Source organism: Schistocerca americana, chromosome 2, assembly GCF_021461395.2.
Source record: "Schistocerca americana isolate TAMUIC-IGC-003095 chromosome 2, iqSchAmer2.1, whole genome shotgun sequence".
NCBI lineage: Eukaryota > Metazoa > Arthropoda > Insecta > Orthoptera > Acrididae > Schistocerca > Schistocerca americana.
In genome coordinates, this window is record NC_060120.1 from 703506066 (window position 1) to 703526423 (window position 20358).

General features: G+C 42.0%; 1 protein-coding gene across 1 annotated transcript in view; it reads left to right on the forward strand.

Annotated features, from left to right (window-relative positions):
- Positions 1-20358, forward strand: part of LOC124594359 (venom carboxylesterase-6-like) — a 94744-nt gene that overhangs the window by 18184 nt on the left and 56202 nt on the right. The window contains exons 3-5 of the mRNA XM_047132727.1: positions 14091-14222; positions 14387-14537; positions 18417-18602. Coding sequence (XP_046988683.1) covers positions 14091-14222; positions 14387-14537; positions 18417-18602 — 469 coding nt within the window. The remainder of the gene's footprint in view (positions 1-14090; positions 14223-14386; positions 14538-18416; positions 18603-20358) is intronic.

Below are 20358 nucleotides of genomic sequence, written 5' to 3' on the forward strand. Positions count from 1 at the left end.
ACACCTTTGCCTTTCATCCAAATAAATACAGACTCATTTACAGATATTTTTCTCTTATTACGGGTATACAATGAAAATGCAGAAGGTGACATATACACAGATTTACCAAAGTCTTTATTAGCAAGTTCTCCAATGTGATAGGTACGGTAGGCAATAATGTCTCTGTCTACTGGAAGTACTAAATTCTTTTTTATGTCTGAGGGCATTTCCCCTTTCTTATAAAGCAAAAAATAAAACCGATGAACTACAGGGACGTATTCCTGTCGCTAAATGGAGTAAAAAAGGTTTTTTAAACATGTGTCCGGAAAAGCGTCGTTGCCATTGTACATGGCGCTGACAAATGAAAGTTCCTCTGACCACGCACGTGGGTTCCTTGCGTGTAGCTGGCAGTGTGATTGACGTATTGTACTGGAAACAGCAGAATAGTCCGGTATTCATGTCGGGAACATGCGGAGATGGTGTTTGTCTACGGCCAGGCAAATGGAAACGGTCGATAGGCAGCACGACTATACCAGAACAAGTACCCTCACAGACACCAACCGCATCACACAACATTTCATGCCCTTTTTGGGAGTTAGTGTCATCATGGGTCCTTTCAGACAGACGAACGTGCAGCGAGGCGGTGGAATATGAGTACACCAGATTTGGAGGACCAGGTTATACAGAATATTGAGACTAACCTTAGTGCAAGCTACAGACAAGTGGATTTGTCAACACGGTGTAAGCCAACGTACGATTATGTGTATCCTGCAACGAGTGTAAGGATTATCAACATCGGATTTCCTTCTACGGGGACGATTTTGTCGATGGTTTTCTCACCAGACCATAACGATTATATGATTTCTGTCATCAGTCGTTTTTGCCGACGACACGGTCTTTGCGCAATCGTCACCTGCAGGCTACAGACACGGCACATGATCAAAGGAAATTTCATTCGTCAGCGCCATGTACCGTGGTTACGATATATTTCCGGACACATGTTCATAGGACCTTTTCCCCTCCATTTTCAGTCAGGAACCTATTGATGCCGTTTGTCGGTTATTTTAATGTCCACCCTGTATATTTCACATTGAGTGGAATAGTTTGGTCATAGTTGGTTCTCCCAAGGATTTCAGTGACTGAGGAATACTGTCTTCCCGCAATATTTTATCTTCCATCTTATCTTCACATACGTTAGTTTCCATTTTTATAACATTGTTCTTGTTACACTTATAGAGACCCTACATAAGCTTTAAGACACAAAAAAGGAAGAAAGAAGAAGAACGACGCAACACGTTACATAAACTGGTCTCAAACTGATATTCATAAAGGTATATACAGAAAAATGCAAAATTGTAAACTTTGGTAGCCAAGCATGAATTCGTAACGCTGCAGTGCACTTTCACCGTGCATGTAACAGGGATAGTAAACAGGGAACATATGGATACCAGGGCACAAAGTATCGTCGAACTTCATTCCGTATATTCCGTTGGACAGTGACGATGCCTTTCAGAAAGGAGCGTGAACGATATACGCAGATGTCAGCGTTTGAGAGAGGACGTGTAATCAAAGAAGCCAGCTGTTGTAATAGGCGAATCACTCAGCATTTGAGCTGGTGGGACGCCACTATTGGACGATATTTGCAGGACTGGGTGAACCATGCCCGAACAAAGCGTCAAGAAGGAAGCTGTCTACCTATAGAGACGACAGAACGTGAGGACCAAGCAGTTGTCAGAGAGGCACTCAGAACCACGGATTTATCTTCATCACAGATCCGACGAGCCAACTGGTGCTTCAGTGACCACAGGGACCACTAACTGGCAACTCACAGAAAGGGGGCAGAACTCGCGGCGTCCGTTGTGTCGACTACCATTGACCTCTGTGCACCAACAAGACCGTTTCCGGTGGTGTGTGGCACATATGGCCCGGAATCTCATGGAATGACATAGAACTGCCACTGGCGATGGGTTTCGCTTCTGACTGAGCACCGATGACCAGAGAACTCGTGTATGAGATGCCCCAGACAGCACTGGGCTACCATCCTGACTGTCGCTCGTCATCGTGTCCGACAGCTTGGAGTGATGGTCTGGGGTGCACTTTCCTTGAAACTGCAGAACCCTTACAGCACAGCGGTGCGTCGACAACATTCTACGCCCCTTTGGGCTTACATTTCAGCAAGGAAAGGCCCGCGTATGGCAGGGGTTTCTACTGCTTGTCTTCGTGCTTCCAGTACCCTACCTTGACCAGCAAGGTCGGCGATTCTCTCCTCAATTGAGAACGTTAGGAGTAATATGGGCAGGAGCCTCCAACCAGTTCGGGGTTCCAAAGATCCAAAACACCAGTTGTACAGAATTTGGCACGATATTCCTCAGGAGCACATACAACAACTCTTTTAATCAATGCCAAACCTAATAAAAGCTTGCATTATCGCAAGTTTAGCACCCATGGTCAAAGCGTAGTGTCTTTGACTAGTAATCGGACGGCCGAGCTGGCCGAGCGGTTCTAGACGCTACAGTCTGGAACCGCGCGACCGCTACGGTCGCAGGCTCGAATCCTACCTTGGGCATGGATGTGTGTGATGTCCTTAGGTTAGTTAGGTTTAAGTAGTTCTAAGTTCTAGGGGACTGATGACCTCAGAAGTTAAGTCCCATAGTGCTCAGAGCCATTTGAACCATTTGAACTAGTAATCGAAACGTCCAAGTTCCCGGGTTCGGACAATGCCACTGTTTAAATTTTGAATCAAAGTCGTCAGGCCTGGCGGCCGAAGAGTTCCGGCGTAAGAAATTACCGTCGATCTGCTGACATCCTTTTCAAAGAGGGCGGAAAAGCGGAGAGAATTTCGGGGCAATCTTTTGCCCCTGGGATGGGAAACTGCCCTTAAAAGGCGTAAGAATCAGAAATGATCAACGGGATAAGTATGCTGAAGGGAATGACAACCACTGCATTAATGACACGTAATGTGTATCCACAGGACATGTGGCCTGTAATTAATAAAGTGTCATAATGATCTCTACGTTGGTAAAAGATACCTGTCTAGTTTCCCACTTGGATCTGTGGGAGGGGACTGTCAAAGGGGAGGTGACCATGAGTAAAAGATTGAATAACCAACGAAAGTGTAACGATCCACGAGTTTGGACATTAAGTGACAGACGTTTGACATGGTAGGGAAGCCAGAAAATGTGAAAAGGTAAATGCAGAGACACATTCTAGATATTGTGGGGTCATGGGGAAAGAACACGATGGTTTCTGTTCAGCTAAGCGTAGGGAAACATAAATAGCAGCAGAAACTGGTATAAATGGAGTAGATTTCACTGTGAAGGTGGGCAGAGAGTGAGTTACCGTGACCAGTTCAGTGATAGCGTTGTTCTCATCAGAGTCGACAGCAAACCATCACCGGTAACAATAGTTCAGTTATACATTCTGAGCAAAAGTTGAAGAGATAGAAAATTTATGTGAGGTTATTAAGTGGGTAATTCAGTACATTATGGAAGATAAATATCTACTAGCCATGGGGGACTGGCCGGCGGTTGTAGGGGAGGGAGTAGAAGGAAGGTATACGGGGCAATATGGGATTGGTAGTGGGAACGAGAGAGAGAGAGAGAGAGACTAATTGAGTTTTGTAATTAATATCAGTTAGAAATAGCGAATACCCTATTCAAGAATCACAGGAGTAGGAAATATACTAGGAAAAGGCTGAGAGATAAAGGGAGATTCCAATGAGATTACATCATGATCAAGTAGAGATTCCGAAATCAGATATTGGATTGTAAGGCTCACCAGGAGAAGACCACAATTTGTTGATGATGAAGAGTAGGCTGAAGTTTAAGAAACTATTCAGAAAAAATCAATGCACAAAGAAGCGGGTTAAAGTAATACTAAGAAATGTACAGATGCGTTTGACGTTCTGTGAATCTATAGATACTGCAATAATTAGTAGCGCAGCAGGCAGTTCAGCTGAAGAGGACTGGAAATCTGTAAAATGGGCGGTAGAAGGAAGGTAACTGTGAAGAAACCGTGGTTAACAGAAGAAATACTTATGTAGATCGACAAAAGAAGGAAGTACAAAAATTTTCAGGCGAAGTCATAAGTACAAGTTACAACAAATAGAAGTTCAGGGAAGCTAAGATTAAATGGCTGCATGAAACACTTGAAAATAATGGAAAAGAAATGTTTGTCAGAAGGACTGACTCATCATATAGAAATATCAAGACAACCTTCCGTGAAATTAAAAGCAAGGGTGGCAAAATTAAGAGTGCAATGCGAATTCCATCGTTAAATGCAACGGATAGGTAGAAAGAGTACAATGATGACCTCTATGTGGGGAAGGACTTCTCTAATGACATCACAGATGAACAAACAGAAGTCAACAGGGAGGAGATAGGGGAGCCAGCATTAGAATCAGGATTTAAAAAAGCTTTGGAAGACTTAGGATCAAATGGGACAAACGTAATAGATAATGTTCCATCAGAATTTATAAAATCATTTGCGGAAGTGGCAACAAAATAACTATTCATATTGGTGTGTGGCGTGGATGAGAGTTTCAGAAAAATGTCACCCATACAAATCGACAAAAATCAAGTCACGTTCCACAATGTCAAATGGTGCAATATGTTCAAAATTCTGAGAAAAAATGGGTGTTGGCTACGGGTAAAGACGGGAAATATACGTTATGTACAATAACCAGGAAAGAACAATAAGACTGCAAGACAGAGACGAAGTACTCAAATTAAAATGGGTGTAAGACAGGGATGTACTCTTTTACCCCTATTGTTCAGCCTAAATATCGAACAAGCAATGACGGAAATGAAGGAAAGTTTCGAAAGTGGGATTAAAATTCGAGGTGAAAGGACATCAATGATAAGATTCGCTGATGACATTGCTATCGGCAGTGAAAGTGAGGAAGAATGAAAAGATCTGTTGAGTGGAATGAAAAGACTAATGAGCAGAAAAAATGGACTGGAAGAAAACCAAAGGAAGACGAAAATAATGAGAAGTAGCAAAAATGAAAACAGCGAGAAACTTAACATCAAAATTGAAGGTCACGAAGCAGACGAAGTCAAGGAATTCTGCTTTAGGTAGCAAAACTAGCCATGATGGACGGAGCAAACAGAAAATAAAAAGCAAATTAGGAAAGTATTATAAGACAATGAAATATGGACTGTAGGAAAACCTGAACAGAAGAGAATCGAAGTATCTGAGACATGGGGCTACAGAAGAATGTTGAAATTTAGGTGGATTGGTAATGTAAGAACAGAGGAGGTTCTGCAGAGAATTAATGAGGAAAGGAATACATGGAAAACACCGACATGAAGAAGGTAAAGGACGACAGGGCATCTGTTAATAGACGAGGGAATATTATGCACGGTACTAGAGGGATCTGCAGAGGGTGAAAATTGTAGGGGAAGACAGAGACTGAAATCCATCCAGCAAAGAACTGAGAATGTATGTTGCAATTGCGACTCTGAGATGAAACGGTTGGCAGAGGAATTAAATTCGTGGTAGGCCTCCTCTAATCAGTCAGAAAACTGAGGACTTAAGGCCAATGCGTTATTGACTTGTTCAGATTTTGAAGTTCCTTCTCTTGAATAAATTATCCAACCTTTCTGAAGTTTTAATCATTTGTTTCTCTTTATACGTGCATCACATGTATCGATTTCCGCCCCATCTGGATAATTCCTTCATGGTGCGTCGTTTTTTTTTTTTTTTTTTTTTTTTTTGGATTCTATGTTCCTTTCCACCTATCAGCTTTTCCTTCTTTACTTGGTACTGGCTTTCTACTTGCACAATTGATATTCATGCAGCTGCTTCGGTTTTCTCCGATCATCTCAGTTCTCCTATAGGCGGCATCCAAATTTCCTCTAGTTATTCGTGATTCTGAATGATTGTAGTCATCTTCTGCCCTATCATACTTACATGTTTGGTGCTCTCTGTCAGTCTAATTTTCAAACGACTGTATTTACTTTCGTCAGTTTCATTTGCTGCACTTTTATACTTACTTCTTTAGTCCATTAAACTCTATGTGTTATCTAAAGATTTCTATAAGGTCTTAACTTTTTGCCAATATGCTCCCCTGTTGACTTCGTTACTATATTCTGAAAGCTACCTGTTCGTTTTCTATTGTATCACTGTCCACTGCTAAAATCAAATGTTCCCTAATGGTCCCTCTGAAACCCTCGACAACCTTCGGTTCATTCAATTTATCTAGGTACCAGCTCGTTAATTTCTCACATTTATGGAGCTTCCTCGTTTTAATCCACAGTCGACATTTGCTGCTGAAACAGTCTTATAATTTAAAATCTGGTTCCGAAATCTCTGTCTTATCACAAAGTAATCATTCTGAAACTATCCACGGTCTTCTGCTAGTCCACATATACAAACTTTTTCCATGATTCTTAATCAAGTGCTCCGATGATTATACTATTGCCTGTGCAAAATTCTACCAGTTAAGTCCCTCTTTTATTCCTTTTCCTCGGTCCATTTTCAGCTGCTACTCTTTCTCCTCTTCCTTTCCCTTCTATCTAATTCCAATAACACACACAGTTAAATTTTCGTCTCCCTTAACTATCTGAACGATTTCCTTTACCATGCATAAATTCTTTCAATCGCTTCTTTAGCATATAAATGTGGAACATAAACTTCCACTACTATGGTGGGTGTTGGATTTCTGTGTATCTAGGCAATGACAATGCGTTTCCTATGCTGTTCATACTAGCTTTCATCTACTCCAATTTTTTAAATTCATTATTACACCCAGTCCTGCATTCCCGGTGTTTGGTTTCTCTTTTGGCCAGAAACACCGGTCTGTCTGCCGCCGAAATAGACTAATTCCCACTATATCTAACTTCAGCCTATCCATTTCCCTTTGTAAACTCTCTAAGCTACCTACGCTATTACTGGGCCTAAAATTCCACGCTCTGACACATAGAATGTCAGTTTGTTTTTCCTCAGTTGTCCTCGTTTTTAGATTCGAATGGGGGGAGTATTTTACCTCCAGAATATTTTAAGCAAGAGGATGCCAGCATTATTAAGCTATACAGTAGGACTGCATGACTGTGGAAAGAAATAAAAAGAAATTAGCTATTTCCCCCCAATCCCCCACCCCTGCTTTCAGCGGTTCGGGGCAGCAGCGCAGCAGGGCATGTTGGCTGCTACTGCAAGGCCAGATCAGTCAATGATCCAGTCTGTAGCCCCTGCATCTACGGATAAGGCTGAGTCGCATCTACAGTTCACTGTGATTAGCCTTACCTCTACATCGGTGCCCTTCTGTTTTGACAACATTATGGATATGTCTGTTTATATCGTTGAGACTTGTAAGTCAACACATCGCGGTGAGATCCGTGGCTCATGGGCGACACACACACACACACACACACACACACACACACACACAGACACACATGTGCATTTACATATTTGATTCAAGGTTTGATATATCTTATAACAATTATCCTCAGTTTCATTAAAATGTATTCGAAGTCAGAACCACGTCTTATTCGCCGTGACATATTAGGTTTTGTAGGAGACAGTTTCCACGAGAAAATCCAGCATAGCCGGGTACATGAGCACTACCCATCTTAATTTTGATTCTACGTTATTAGAGGGGACTTGTATTGATGCAGTTTCAAATAAACCTTAGGTAGACCTCAACATAACCTGACCGGAATGCCACAAGTATTTAACGCAACTTCCGGTGTTTGGGGATTTGCAATGGCCCCGGATCCAATCCGCTCAGTGGATTGACGACGAGAGATGGTATGCCGGCCAGTTTGAATGTGCTTATAGCTAATATTGCCAAATGCACATAATTTGCCGACTTCATGAAGACACAGATTTAAGACCAGAAAAAATCAAGAAAAAGTATTATACCATACTTCGAGGTATTCCAGTTTAAGAACACGATATAATTCACATACAGGCCTACCAATGCTTGGAGGTCTGGTTTGACGAGGATGGGACGTGTAGTTGGCGGTGGCGATAGCCTTATAGTTGATAACATTTTGACATTTTCCTCAAGTAACGTACGAAAAATGCAGAAAATCTATATCATGATGTAGATTACAGCTTCCATCCTCCCCAAAACAACACCAGCCCACTGAAAATAGAGAAACATCGTTCGTTTATCCTTACCATGCAAAAGTATTTCATTTATATAATCTTGCAAAGAATGAAGAAAGGAACATCAGGGTATAGCATGTAGTGGATGACTAATTCATTAGAGGCAGGATGCAATATCGGACTGAGGAAGGAACAACACTGGTATTCACCGGTTTAGGGAAATCTCGTAAAGTGTACATATGATGGATAGTAACTACGACATTCCTCTTGCGTTGGCAGGACGAGTCTCGGTCTTTATCTGTACAAAAGCAACTGTGTATGGTGCAGTCGTCGTTGAAGACATGCGAGTCCATCACATCTCGTGGTTGTTTTCTGAAACTCACTAACCTGTTTCTTCCAGGCGATCTCCCTTTCTCTGCAGTTGATTCCCAGGATGTCGATATTTATCCAACCCTGCAAGGGATGCCAAATGTTACACTCTACTTGAATGGGAAGAGCAATATCAGTCTCTATTAATTTAGTACTAGAGCAATTGTACACGATGGGGTCGTCGTTGGACACATATAAGAACATCACGTCTTTCAGTTGTTGATCTGAAGCTCACTGACCAGCTTCTTTCAGATGATGTCTCTTTTGCTGCAGTGAAATCACTCCTCATAGATTTTCCAGATCTGGATCAGGAGGTATAGCTAGAATGCTAAGATGTGAATGGAATTCTCTGATACAGTTTGGTCAGTAGAGAAGGTACATGATTTAAAATGGATGCCATATAATTTCATTTATCCACTAATGTCGTCATATACACTACACTACACACAATGATATCCAGTTTGCTCTGCAAACAGAATCAAGAGATCACTTTACACGCACGATATTACACTCACAGGCCGCGAATTTATAATGTATACAAAAAATACAATCACTAAGAAGCCGCTTCCTACGTGTTGATAATGGAGGCCATCGATAATAACTCTATCTTTAATTACAGATGGCATGATCGGCAGCAATGAGTGTGATTCATGTAATGAGCAGGAGCTACGATCGACACACGACAACTCATGATGGATTCACTCGCCTCACTGTCCTTCAGCTCCAGCGACACTGGTTATGGAATTGGTTGCTTGTTTTTCGGCCAATCAACGCCACGGAAATTTTGTCTGATTATGTATATTACAGCACAGCTCCGCCTATGGCGTTCTTTTATGTTTTTGACGCAATGACGCATCACCAAGGTGCCACGCTGGAAGTTTTGTGTCATATTCGACACCCACCCTCTCCCTCTCACAATGATCTGGCAACATATTGCACAACATTATGCAGTACTATTGACCACTTAATGACGTAATTGTTACATAGTGATTTGAACCACCATCTTCCCGAATATGAGTCCAGTGTTTAAACCTCCGTGGCATTGGTTATTGCAAAGAGATTGGTTCTTAACATAAAAGCCCAGTTCTACACTGTTGATTCGCTTCTCTGCACCAATCACTGTACTGTTGAGAGGTACTTAAGTAAATAAATCAGTGAAATCAAAGTGAAGTAGAAATTAGAATATAAATGAAAAACTTAGTTTAGTTTAGAAGAATTACACACTGGCAAACAGCGGGCAGAACAGCAGAGCACAAGAGACAATGACCATAAAGTCAGCAAGTTCCACATAAGCGGACGCTGTCGATTCAGCCGTCAGGGCATCGCCCGACCGGCTCACATGTTTCTCAGTTGTCGCATGTGAGCAAAGGCCGTCGCCTACATTCCAAGAGCCAATGACCGTCGTTAAGAAGATTCTTCGAGAAGCTTTTCAACGTGACAGAAGAGGAGATGACCGTGAAGTCGTTCACCTCCAGTAAACTGAAGTGAATAAATACGCGAGACGCAGTGAGCCTGACAGACGAAGGAAGAAGAGAAGAGTAGCAGTAGTTTTCAGTCAGTTTCGGTGCTGAAGACCGTCATGCAAGAGGAGACTACATCATGCACAGACGCACGAAGTCCGCCGCTGTAATGGAATAGCAAGCAGCAGCCTCGGCGCCAGAAGACAGAAGTTAAAAGGTATTTGAAGTCTGATTTTTACATACCCGGGTGACTCGTGAGGACGGGAAGGAGACGGCATCACATCAGCAGTCACCTGTGAGCTGGGATGAAGATCTGACAGCCGAAGACTGGCAAGCGGGAGTCCGTTGTTCGAGTCCGGGACACTGACCTTCCCCCGCCGCGCCGCTCCGCTGGCCGACGCACAACACACGCGGCCGCTTAGAGAAGAGAAACACTGGGACGCCACATCCAAGGTATCACCATCCGATGCACGACTTCACTCGCAATAATTAAACGGGCCACCTCGCGCTGCGCGTCTCCAGTCAGCTGGGCGAGACGGCGACACGAGATAACACACTGCCACGCGTAATCAGACGCCGCCGCTGCCGCAGCAGAAGGCTTCGCAAACGACACAGCTGTCGTTTTCCGAGCCAGAACATCGAATAAGGAAACAGTTGTACGAAACTTGCAATAAAAGTTATCTTATGTAAAAATGATGTTTCATTCGACCTCATGCCCGAGCCAAGGAAGAACCCACCCTGCCCACATGTTGTTAAGAGAGAAAAATTAGTTTATTTAGTATTTTCACCCTGACATAATGCTTTAGAATCAAATGCCCTTTGCAGTAATGCTCATCCTGACAATTGAGCCGGCCGTGGTGGCTAAGTGGTTAAAGGCGCTACAGTCTGGAACCGCGCGGCCGCTACGGTCGCAGGTTCGAATCCTGCCTCGGGCATGGATGTGTGTGATGTCCTTAGGTTAGTTAGGTTTAAGTAGTTCTAAGTTCCAGGGGACTGATGACCTTAGAAGGTAAGTCCCATAGTGCTCAGAGCCATTTTGAACCTGACAATTGACTAGCATAAAAAGAGAAAACCCAGTTACATTTAGTACCAGAACTGTTACAGTACATAATACATTCACTCGAGGCACATTATCAACTGACATCAGGAGGATGATGGTGGCCTTCTTCTTTCCATTTTGGGCACCACAAAGAGATTCAGTATATGGTTTCATAGAAAAAAATTATAGAGTGTCTGTCATATTTAGCACAATGACCTGGTCAACAAACTTTTAAATAGTGTAAATGACCATGTCTTCACATAGTAGCCTAATCTGTTATACCAAATGAACTTAAGCGTTCTAGTTAAAGTGATTAAGCTCCCTTGTGCACTTCTGAGTTGAAGGTAATGAAATTAAATTTACTGTATAGCTCAAAATCAATAAACTGTTCTCATATACTCATCCATTACAGTTACTAAAACATGTGTAAATCATGATCCCAAAAACCTTAGTGAACTTATTTTCTGGCATTAAATAAAATTCCAGAAATTACTCGTGTGAACTGAGAGTCCTTCTCTTTGCTGTCGAACATGAAATGACGAACGGATCACTGATGAGGTAGTCCCACGCTAGGCACCAATAATGTAGTGAACTGTGAATTCTTCTCTCTGCTGACGGACATTAAATGACGAGTAGATGACTAATGAGATTGTCCAACATTAGGAGCCAACAATTACTTGATATCAATAATGAAACGAAATCCTCGGCCACTCGAGGTGAGTTGGCGAAAGTGGCCGCGGCCGGACGTATTACTCTACAAAACATCAATGTTGTTGAATAATAACTATGCGTAGACTCAGGAATGCATTCAGTTGCTTGAACCCATACAACTAGTATAGTAGTGTAAACTGGCTCTCTAATTCGAATACAGTGTGGGATGCAATTCTCGGCTAGTCCGAATAAAGCACATTCATAATAGGTCCATGTGCATGCCGTAAAATGTCGGTTTGCCATTCTGTTTACTTTACAAAAATATTTATTCACTACATGAGAAATCGATATTTGGGAAACATGGTTAATGAACCGAATTAATGGGAGCATCAATACTGTGCACATATCAAATAAAATTATTTATTTATTTCCTCATATATATCATCATGCCAACAATCGGCATTCTCACCATAATTACACAAAACTTGATTGTTGAAATTTCAGTACTCGAAAATTTGCTCTCTTGTGGCAAAGGTATATCTATTAGATATATTATTTGAATGTATTATCATTTAGTATTAAATATGATGGATGAAACAAAATGACGGAGGAAAAAATATTTATATAGGCTTCCTAGACGTATATTTTTACAGAATGATACATTTCATTACTACTGATTATCTTTGAAATTTTAATAAGCTTATACTCCGTGTTATCTAAGTAATGCTCTACCGTAAAGAATGCATTGCTTCACAGGAGCTTCTCCACTATATTTTTAAAGACGTTAAGTTAGTTACGTAATTAGTTACTTTCGTGTTCCATGGATAATGTTGCACGATAAATTGTAATGATGAGGAACGAGTGATTTACATTCACATCACAAATTAATTTGTAAATATTGATACACTATGACATTCATAACTTTTTTTTAAAATTATAGAGATTTGTGTTAGTAATTCCTACCCACCAGCTTTCACACATTAACATTTTCTCTTTCAGCATTTTAATTATTTAAATCATTGATCCTTTTGAACGGTAGTGAATTACTTACAACAAGCTTCATGATGGAAGAAACATATTGTGAAGCAGTAGTCAAAATGTCCAACTATTTAAGCAGATATATGCAAGATGGTTGTGAGTGAACACCACATATTATTCTTACAAGACCTTTCTAACCACTGAAGGCTTTCTATCTTAAAGATGAGTTACCCCAGAACACTGTTTCACTCGACAATATTAAATGAAAATAAGCAAAATCTGTCAAACTACTGATTTGTCTCTTCCCAAGATTTGCAATTATCCCAAGAGCAACTGTGACTCAACTAAGTTGTTCAAGGAATTAAAAATGTGATTTTCCCAGTTTAAATCTCGTCAATGCGAACATAGAACTATTCTGAAATTTCCGACCTGTTTATTATTCCCTCACCATGTGTTACACTTATCGTTGGTGTAAAACCCCAGCTGTGCAGATCTGAAAGTGTTGTGTGCCTTTTGTAATTGAGTATAAAGCAATTCGCATAATATTAATCAGTCATATTATTAAGAAATTGTGTATCATTTCTTTTTTGCTGCATGTAAGTTTGAACTCATTATAATGCTAATGTCATCTGCAAAAAGATTAAGTCTGCTTGTCGTGCACTAGACAGAAGATCATATACATACTGGTATGTGTTCAACTTAACATCAGTATTCATTCCCAGAAATTTCGTATATATCATTTAAACTATAGCGATTTTCTGAAAGATTTTAAATTTTGTTTAAGAATGTCAATTTTCCCTCCACTGAGTGATATTCATGGATTTGTTTTCATTACTCTCAATGTATGTTAACTATATGTTGAAAAATTGTAAAATTCCTTGAAGGTTCCATTTGACTTTCCAATGAGAATTACATTTGTTTTGTTCAGTGATTAGAATAATGCTCTCATCAGGAAAGAGAAATTTTTCTTCATGACTGTTACTATTTTGTAATGCATAATCCCATAAGTATTTCACTAAGAGTTTAGATTTTTTAATGTTGTGGTATCTCTACCCTTCGTACTCTATCTGCTAGTTATGATCAGCTGTTCATACATAATGATTCCAGCTTATTTGGTAGAAACGTATGGCCACTATTTTCATAGTCCTCGTACGGTTCTAAGAGAGTGTCTATGACGTACTCAATACCCTACCTTGTCAAGATCATCAAGTATCACTTTTGTGGATCCTACTACAACTGATTCTCTATTTCCATCACTTTGTAACCCGAATTGTGACGTACTTAGAAGGCTGTATTTGTTCAGGTAATTAATCAGTCTTTTTAAATTGATTTCGTTACTTTTAAGAAAGAAAACGAAAGAAAACAGGAAATAGGCATTGAGGATTCTGTATTTACGCTTCTGCAAGTATCAACTTGGAACAGCTTCTTCGAACAATTTCCTTTTTCTGTTCGCTAATTCGTTTTTGCACTGTTGACAGCTAAATATTGTTTCTGCTTCTTAGAATACGCTCTGCACTCTCAAAATTTTGACGTACCATGAAACTTTCTCTTTTGCACAGCCTCCAGTGGCCAAAGCTGCGTGGTCTGATGTCAGAGACGCCCTGGCGCTAGGGTCGCACTGTCCTCAAATTGAAGACAATGAAGCAGTTGGGAACGAAGACTGCCTCCACCTTAACGTTTATGGTCCAGAGGTACGTATAATTTGTAAAGAATTGCTGCATAAATCACTAACCTGACAAAACCTGACTGAGACCTTTAGGAATAATAGCGAAACATAGGTATGTCAAAAACTGGTTATAAGATTTTGTGTAATTTTTCACACGACTCAATACGATGATTTTACGTATTTATACAGGCGGCCTTACAGAAACAAGAACTTAAAGCTGCTATGGTTTGGATCCATGGTGGATGTTTCACAGGAACTTCAGGTGATAGCGCAATACCAAATTACTACGTCGACCAAGACGTCGTCTTCGTCAGCATAAATTATCGTCTCGGTCTGTTAGGTAACAAATATCATTACTATGGACGTTAGTTCTAGCTTAAAGGAACAAAATATTACGAAAAAACGTTTCGTTCCACATTTAGATTAGTGAGCAATAGTGTTCTTTCCTTTTGTCCAGGTTTGCTAGTGATTTCTTTTATACTTTCTGATAAGCGGTGTTCGATAAAATCCTACGTGTCTAGACATAAAACCTGTTGTGCGTGTAATTATTTTCTGCTGAAATGTGCGTCCAAACTTTACATCTAAAATAAGCGATATTTATCTACATTGTACAAATAATAGTCTAGTATCATTCTAGTAGGTAGACTTAACCTTAGTTGCAGAACGCACTACTAAAAAATTGCTACGAAAGAGATCTGGCATAAACTGAACCCTCAGTCTACTCATTACCTCACTATACACAGGGTGTCCCGTTTATCTTGACCACCGAAAATAACTGTTTGTGCAGATGCAAATTGCACGATGTTTCAAGTAAATGTTCTTTAGCCGTCAAGGGGGCATCAATCATCATGATTTACTTCGTTGTTGGTTTGTTTTTTACAAAGATATGGATAGCAGTATGGCTTTTTTTAAGTCACACCCCGTATTTTTTATTCGGTAATTCATTCCCTCTCCTAAAGACCTATTCAGAGATGTATCACAGGATACCATTCATTGAAACACAACGTTATTAATTACATAACACAACACTGACTTTCAGCCCGGTATCACAAACACGTCCACTTACTGGAGTTGTCAGAAAACAAATGAAAGCCAAGTAAAAACATAACACAAAATTGACTTTGACTCTCCTGTACCATTGCCCAGGAGTAAACATTCATAAGTGCTCAAAGTGGTGACTTTGGACATCGATACACTGGTGCACTCATTGAACGAAATAATTATTTACTGCTTCCAGTGTTGCCTGCTAAAGTGAATTACAAGCATGCACGATACGTTCCTGCATGTCCTCTGTAGTTGTTGGAATATCCCGATAGACAACGTCTTTAATGCATCCTCAAAGGAAGAAGTCCAGAGGGTTTAAATCAGACGACCTAGCAGGCCAGGTAACTGTTCCTTCTCGACCAATCCATCTGGCAGGATACCTTCGGTTCAGAACACGACGTGCACACAAGCCGTTATGTGCTGGACATCCATCGTGTTGATACCACACAAGCATTCTGGTTCTTAGCGGCATTTCATCCAGAAGAGGAGGAAGAATTCGTCTCGGGAAGTTGGCATACGCTGTGCGGTTTAGATTACCATTGATTAAATAAGGGCCAATAATTGTAGTACCAGGCACCCCACACCAGACGTTAACTCTCCATTGACGCTGATGTTCCATCTGTCTAAGCCATCGTGGGTTGTCGCTGAACCAATAATGCATGTTCCTGTCCTTTGTTTGAGAAGGAACATTCATCGGTAAATATAACATTGGAGAAGAAGTTCGTGTTGGCGAGGATAAACTGCTGTGCCCACTGACACAACTGTACACGATTCTGGAAATCATTCCCATGCGATTCTTGATGTAGGTCTACATGGTAAGGATGGAACTGAGGACGCGTAAGAATACGTGTTCAAGCTGTTGTGTGCTCACATGTCGAGTATAGCAACGGAAGCGAGAACAATAACTCCGACAGCTTCGTCTGTGCGAGTGCTACGACGATTGCGTTGTCGGGAGTTGAAACTTCCCGCTTCATGAAGCGTCGCAGCAAGACGAGAAAACATCCGTCGGGAAGGTGGGATCTTGTCAGGATAACGCTCTCTGTACAATTCCGCTGCCTGCGCAGCATTTCGCCTACCTTCAACAACAACAACAACAAAAGAATCATTATGTCGATGCAATTTGTAGGAAGGACGACAGCCTTTACCATATCCCTACTCTACACAACAATACACTCCTGGAAATGGAAAAAAGAACACATTGACACCGGTGTGTCAGACCCACCATACTTGCTCCGGACACTGCGAGAGGGCTGTACAAGCAATGATCACACGCACGGCACAGCGGACACACCAGGAACCGCGGTGTTGGCCGTCGAATGGCGCTAGCTGCGCAGCATTTGTGCACCGCCGCCGTCAGTGTCAGCCAGTTTGCCGTGGCATACGGAGCTCCATCGCAGTCTTTAACACTGGTAGCATGCCGCGACAGCGTGGACGTGAACCGTATGTGCAGTTGACGGACTTCGAGCGAGGGCGTATAGTGGGCATGCGGGAGGCCGGGTGGACGTACCGCCGAATTGCTCAACACGTGGGGCGTGAGGTCTCCACAGTACATCGATGTTGTCGCCAGTGGTCGGCGGAAGGTGCACGTGCCCGTCGACCTGGGACCGGACCGCAGCGACGCACGGATGCACGCCAAGACCGTAGGATCCTACGCAGTGCCGTAGGGGACCGCACCGCCACTTCCCAGCAAATTAGGGACACTGTTGCTCCTGGGGTATCGGCGAGGACCATTCGCAACCGTCTCCATGAAGCTGGGCTACGGTCCCGCACACCGTTAGGCCGTCTTCCGCTCACGCCCCAACATCGTGCAGCCCGCCTCCAGTGGTGTCGCGACACGTGAATGGAGGGACGAATGGAGACGTGTCGTCTTCAGCGATGAGAGTCGCTTCTGCCTTGGTGCCAATGATGGTCGTATGCGTGTTTGGCGCCGTGCAGGTGAGCGCCACAATCAGGACTGCATACGACCGAGGCACACAGGGCCAACACCCGGCATCATGGTGTGGGGAGCGATCTCCTACACTGGCCGTACACCACTGGTGATCGTCGAGGGGACACTGAATAGTGCACGGTACATCCAAACCGTCATCGAACCCATCGTTCTACCATTCCTAGACCGGCAAGGGAACTTGCTGTTCCAACAGGACAATGCACGTCCGCATGTATCCCGTGCCACCCAACGTGCTCTAGAAGGTGTAAGTCAACTACCCTGGCCAGCAAGATCTCCGGATCTGTCCCCCATTGAGCATGTTTGGGACTGGATGAAGCGTCGTCTCACGCGGTCTGCACGTACAGCACGAACGCTGGTCCAACTGAGGCGCCAGGTGGAAATGGCATGGCAAGCCGTTCCACAGGACTACATCCAGCATCTCTACGATCGTCTCCATGGGAGAATAGCAGCCTGCATTGCTGCGAAAGGTGGATATACACTGTACTAGTGCCGACATTGTGCATGCTCTGTTGCCTGTGTCTATGTGCCTGTGGTTCTGTCAGTGTGATCATGTGATGTATCTGTCCCCAGGAGTGTGTCAATAAAGTTTCCCCTTCCTGGGACAATGAATTCACGGTGTTCTTATTTCAATTTCCAGGAGTGTACTTAAAAGGACTAAACTACCGTATTAATGTACCCGTACATAATAAAACAGTACTACAATTACTGTTCTGCTAACTTACATTCCCCATAGATGAGTAGAATTTCTATCTTCTATGGTTGACGGAATGACGGGTGTGCATTCTACTTATGTTTACATTCGTCAACGTCGGCACGTGGATGTGTTCCATTACCCCGAGTACCAGCACTAAGCGCTGGGAGCGCAAACGTCAATGTTGTGTTATGTAATGAATAACGTTTTGTTTCAGTGAATGGTACACTGTGATACATTTTTCAATACGTCTTTAGGAGAGGAAATGCATTAAGGAATAAAAAATACAGGGTGCCATTTAAAAAAGTCATACTGCTGTTCAAATCTTCGTAAAAAAACAAAGCTACAACGAAGGCAATCATGCTGATCGATGCCCCCTGACGGCTAAAGAACATTTGCTTGAAACATTTTGTAATTTGCATCTCGACAAACAGTTACTTTTGGTGGTCAAGACAAATAGGACGCCCTGTACATAATTATGTTATATCTCGCCTGCAATATTTCTAAATAAATCATATTAAAAATCCGTTTTGTAGGTTTCCTAAGCACGGGTGACGAAGTCGTCCCAGGAAACATGGGTCTTAAAGACCAGACAGAGGCTCTGCGCTGGGTACAGAGGAACATAGCAGTGTTTGGTGGTGATCCAGAAAAAGTAACCATCTTCGGACAAAGCGCTGGAGGTGCATCCATTCACTATCATGTCGTGTCTCCACTGAGCACAGGCGAGTAAAGCGTTCTTAAATACTAGACTAAATTAAACTATTAACTGATGGATCTTTTTAAAAACTATACTCGTAGGTCTGAGTCAACTACTACCTTGCCATTACATATTACATTTATTAGTCACGTCGCATTATAGGGACGTAGCTTCTTCTATGCTCCTAAAAGGCGAAAGAATCAGCAATGATCAACGGCATGAAGATGCACAAGGTAATGGAAACCACAGCTTAAAAGACACGTAAGGCGTATCCATAGCACCCTGGAAAAGTGTCATGATGATCTCTCCATCAGCAAATGATCCCAGATTGGTCCCCCATTTGAATCTCTGGGTGTGGAATGCCAAGTGGGAGATGACTATGAGAAAATGACGCAATGACCAACGACGGGATGACATTCTACGAGTCGGAGAATACAATGTCAGTAGTCTGAAAGCAATAGGACAGCTAGAAAATTTGAAAAATACATTGCGTAAGATCGGTCTAGATTTAGTGTGGGCCACTGAAGTGAAATGGAGGGAAGACAAGGATTTGTAGTCCGATGAATATAGGGTGATATCAACAGCAGCAAGAAATGTTGTAACTGTAGTGGATTCGTATGAATAGGAAGGAAGGGCAGAAAGCAAGATACTGTTTAGTGTACAGTTTAGTGATGGGGTTGTTCTCATCAGATTCCACTGCAAACCAACGCCTACAACCATAGTTCAGATGTACATACCAGCGTCGCAAGTAGATGTAGAGACAGAGAAAGTATATGAATGTAGTGAACGGGTAATTGCCGGCCGCGGTGGTCTAGTGGTTCTAGGCGCTCAGTCCGGAACCGAGCGACTGCTACGGTCGCAGGTTCGAATCCTGCCTCGGGCATGGATGTCTGTGATGTCGTTAGGTTAGTTAGGTTTACGTAGTTCTGAGTTCAAGGGGACTGATGACCTCAGATGTTAAGTCCCATAGTGCTCAGAGCCATTTGAACCATTTGGACACTACTCTTATGGTAATCTGTATATTAGTAACAATGAAACAGTTCCTTGTTTATTTCTCACATCGTCACAATAAAGTGAAGTGTCATTTGAATGACGGAACAAACCTTTTCCTTACAACGGGCACACCTAACGAAAGAAAAATTAATAATTTCGGGTACTTCATAGTACTGTAATTACTAGTTTTATTTAGATAGAATGATATTCGAGTAAGAAATGGTCCTAGCAGCTGCTCTGCTTATTATGCTGCATACCGAGCAGCCTTCGTAAAATATACCAATGGAAACTGATAGGGCATAGATGTCTGACATTTAACAATACTGTTCTCCTGGTGAACCACAAATGGCACAGAGCTATTGGAAATTCTGATGGGAGTCTCCTTAAAAATAGTTTCCACATGCAAAAACCTGCTTTGTTGAGTGTCAAATTGGTTGATCTTGGTGGAATCTGAATTATCTCAAGAGTCTTCTCGTTATTCTCCTGAGGGACAGAGATATTGTTATATCTAAGCCAGAGTAAGAGCAATGAATTGATTTCTGCATTTCGAACGAAGTATTAAAAACTATTATTTCCTGTTTCACCAGATTCTGATGGGTCGATTATGAGATTTTTGCCGCTAAACAGTCCTTTTTTCTATTTTCGTCCTAATATATCTTGAGGTTCCTGAAGACGTATAAAGGTATGGAAACAGTAATACAAGCGGAGTTATCGCTGTAACTGTTGTACATGAACGTGATTTAGAATAAATAGATTTCGCAACGGACTGTCGCTTCAGAATGATGAAG